The following is a 3762-nucleotide window of genomic DNA, read 5'->3' as shown; positions in this document are numbered from 1 at the left end:
TGTTTTTTTGGAGTTAATTATTTCCTCTTTTCTTTTTTGTTTGTTTGCTTAATTTTCTATTATGTATTGTCTTTTTGTTCCTAGTGTATTACTTGGAGTTAATTATTTCCTCTTTTTTTTTTTTGTTTGCTTAATTTTCTATTTTTGTTCCTAGTGTATTATCATATCTTTTCACTGTCTGGCAATAATTGTTTCCAACTCTGAAACACACCAAATAATTCATCAGTTCTACTTAATATTTCCTAGAGACCTTCTGCCAAAGCCTTTTCTCTTGCTCCAGTTGAGACAGGCTGCTCTGGTCCAGATGTCCTGCTAGGGCCTTCCTTAGCCATTCTGATTTGGGGATTGTTTCTGAAAGATTATTTGCTAATGTGAATATAACTGGAATGAGGAAGCATTAATATTTTAAAAGAGAATCCTACATTATTTATATATACTGCTTCTATGTCCTGAATTCAGCAGCCTATGAGGTCATATAAAATGAGGTCACATTTGCTTTTGATGCCCAAATTATAATAGCTCAGACCTTCACAGTGTGAATGCAAGATTTCAGTACCATTAACTCTGCCAAGTGCCTCTTGAGTTTTGCTGGGCTCCCTAGTAAGGCGGCACTCACATGTGCTCTCCAACTGGTTTGTCTACTGATTATTATGTGACACCTGTCATATTCTTACTCTTCTTTTTAGCTTCCTGGACAATGCATTTGCAATTTGAAAATGCTGATAGTATCCCTCACTGTTGGTGGTACCTTCAAAAGATGGACTTTGTATTTACTAACGGTATTTTCTCATGCTACTGTCTTTTCCAAGAATACCAGGGGGGACTAGACTTGTTAGGAAACAATGAGAATGACTATTTCCCCAAATCTACACTACTTTCCATCTTTTTCTGTTGCTCAAAGTTGAGAGCTCTTTCAACTTCTCCTGTTTGCAGTTTTCTGCTTACACACTTCCTCATGTAAACCAGACAACCAACAATTACAACCAACTGCTCATCGTACACTTCCACAGGAACAACACAGAAGGTAGACTCAGAGACACACACATAATTTACTACCAAACTAGAATATTTAATGTTGATAGTTTAGTGATTTTCTCAAACCAGAGAAACAGTGTTAAAGTGAGATGAAATGTCTATGCATTCTGGAGAAGGAACGCTACTTGCAACTTTCAAAAAATGGGTCTCTTCTTCTAAACAATATTTTTAAAACCTTAGAGTCTACTCTCAATCCAAGCACCATATTGCAGTCTTTAAATATGTCCATTTACTCTTGGAAACCACCTAGAGATTTTATCCTTGGGAAAATATATATAGATATCTATAAGTAATAAAATGGAATTGAAATATTTTAGACTTTTCACTAGTTTACACTGGCCTTTCCCCCACGACATTGTTGAGCTTGCTGAGTTATCATTTTCAAAGAATACTTATAGGTAGAGGTATCACAACCGGGAGATTTGATAGCACACCATAACGAAGGGAAGATCTTTTCTTTTTGGGGTTTATGCTGCTGGTCTTTTGACCACATGAGAGAACGGTTTTCAAAATGAAGGTCATCTTATTGTAGGAATAAATTTCAGGGCATAGTATGCAAGACCTGTCGTCATCTTCCCCTAACTTCCTGTCCAATGCCATTTTTCTAGCCTTGCATTTTCTCCCTCTTTAATGTTTCAATTTTCTCCATTTAGTGGATGAGGTCAGGTATGTTAATGATTGACTCAACTAGAAAGAAGAGGTAGAGCCAGGATTTTTAAACCAGGTCAGTTTGACTTCAGAACTCTATCCTGTTTACCACATTGTCACATGTCCTTCTGGATGCTCTGGAGATATCCCTAAGGAAATGCAGCTGATCGGGGAGAAAAGCCATGTGGATTATCTGAGATTTCTGTGGCAGCTGTAATGGATTTCTAGTGATACCTGCTTTATGTTGAGGGAGGTTAGGGAGTATCCCGCATACAAGCAAAGCTAGTCCTAGGTTTTACTGTCCTTCTCCCTTCTAAAATGCCTCCCCCAACCCCTTCCTTTTTTGGAGAGAGGCCAATTAACTCACTTCTGATCCAATATTCTGTTCCCAATAAGTCACCCAAGTGGCAGACTAGGCTTACCTTTCCTATGACGTCAATTAACAACTTGAGGGACAGGGGATCATGAACCAAGGAGTCTGTGTAAAAAGAACCAAGGTATTTCTTTGGGTTAATTGTATTGTCCTGGGCACACAGATCTGGGCGCACGCTGAATCCATGGGAGATTCTTCCCACTGTGAAGGGGAAGGTACCACCTGCAAGTAAAAGACATTACTGAGAGACTGCTGTTCGCAAAAGATTTCTTTTTGTCCTGATATTACATGCAGGGAGAAGTTACTGTAGCCCAGCTGATTAGTCATATTTACAAAGGACCTATTGAGTTTCACATGCTGGGAGATAACCCAGAAGAAATGACGTGAAGTCCTCTAGAAAGTCAGTTTGGAGAAATTTATCCTAAGAAGCAGTGATAAGAATGTAAAGATATTGGTCAAAATTTTCAAATACAGTGTGGTTATAATATCGTAGCAAAATATGGAGACAACCTATCAGTGGGGAGAATACCTAATTCATGATAGCATAGCATAAAATATAATGCCATTTGTAAAGCCATTAAGAATGCTGGAGCTCTGTATTTATTGACTTGGAAGATGTCTTCTCTCTGCTGTTGAGAAGGAAAAGCAGGTTAGAGAACAACATGTAGAAGTCCGTGTGTGTGTGTCCAAGAGTTATCACTTCAGTTATCTACAGGGGCCAGGCAGGCTATGAAGATGAATGAAATAGATCTATTTATAAATTATTGTAGGGACTATTATAAATCCAGAAGTGGAACTTTGGTTCCCCCAACCATCATTTGACTAGAATGATTGCTGGAGAAATGTTATGGACTGAATTTACCCCTCCAACATTCATATGTTGAAGCTCTAACCCCATATGTGTATTTGGAGATGGGTCTTTAAGGAGGTAATTAATATTAGATATAGTCATGAGATGGAGCACCGATCAAATAGGACTGAAGTTTTAAAACTGTTTTAATTGCCGGGGGGCACGTGTGCTTGCCAGAGTGAGACAGAGAGATACAGTATTGAGAGGAAGAAAGCAACTCCCAATGGGGCATGATCACCCTGCATTCCTTTCACTTTCATTTTTCCATCTTGTCAGGATTTAGGGCACTCACACAACTGCACCCAGCATGTTTATAAGCCTCTAGGGCTAGGATTTGAACTGCAGTTGGCCATGTGGGATCCGGCTCCCTTAACCACTGGGCTATAGTACTGGCTCAGGACTGATGCTCTTAAGAAGAGGAAGAGACATAGAACTTACTCTCTCCCTCTTCTGCCCTCCTCACACCCTGCCTCATGAATGCACAGAAGGGCTGTGTGAGGTTGCAGCGACAAAAGAACTTACTCTCTCCCTCTTCTGCCCTCCTCGCACCCTGCCTCATGAATGCACAGAAGAAGGGCTGTGTGAGGTTGCAGCGACAAAGTGGTCATCTGCAAGTTAGGAAGAGAGCCCTCACTAGAAACCAACCCTTGTTTTGGATATCTAATCTCTAGAACTGTGGGAAAATTAATTTCTGTTGTTTAAGTCACCCAGTCTGTGGCGTTTTGGAATGGTAGCTCAAGCAGACTAGCACAGACAGGGTCTTACCTCCATGTGCAAAACATACTTTCAGTTTAGGAAATTTCTCAAATACGCCCCCCATGATCATGGAGCAAATGGCTATGGTGGTCTCTGTCGG

At 40.0% G+C, this 3762-nt stretch overlaps 1 protein-coding gene across 1 annotated transcript in view; it reads right to left on the bottom strand.

Annotated features, from left to right (window-relative positions):
- The window catches only part of ACMSD (aminocarboxymuconate semialdehyde decarboxylase), a gene marked incomplete in the record, with an annotated part of 65846 nt that overhangs the window by 24931 nt on the left and 37153 nt on the right, over nucleotides 1-3762 (bottom strand). The window contains 2 exon segments of the mRNA XM_027768771.1: nucleotides 2106-2278; nucleotides 3672-3762. Of these exon segments, the coding sequence (XP_027624572.1) occupies nucleotides 2106-2278; nucleotides 3672-3762 (264 nt within the window).

Source organism: Tupaia chinensis, unplaced genomic scaffold, assembly GCF_000334495.1.
Source record: "Tupaia chinensis unplaced genomic scaffold, TupChi_1.0 Scaffold147433_1, whole genome shotgun sequence".
Lineage (NCBI taxonomy): Eukaryota > Metazoa > Chordata > Mammalia > Scandentia > Tupaiidae > Tupaia > Tupaia belangeri.
The sequence above is the reverse complement of the archived record's forward strand: the minus strand, read 5'-3'. Positions and strand labels throughout refer to the sequence as shown.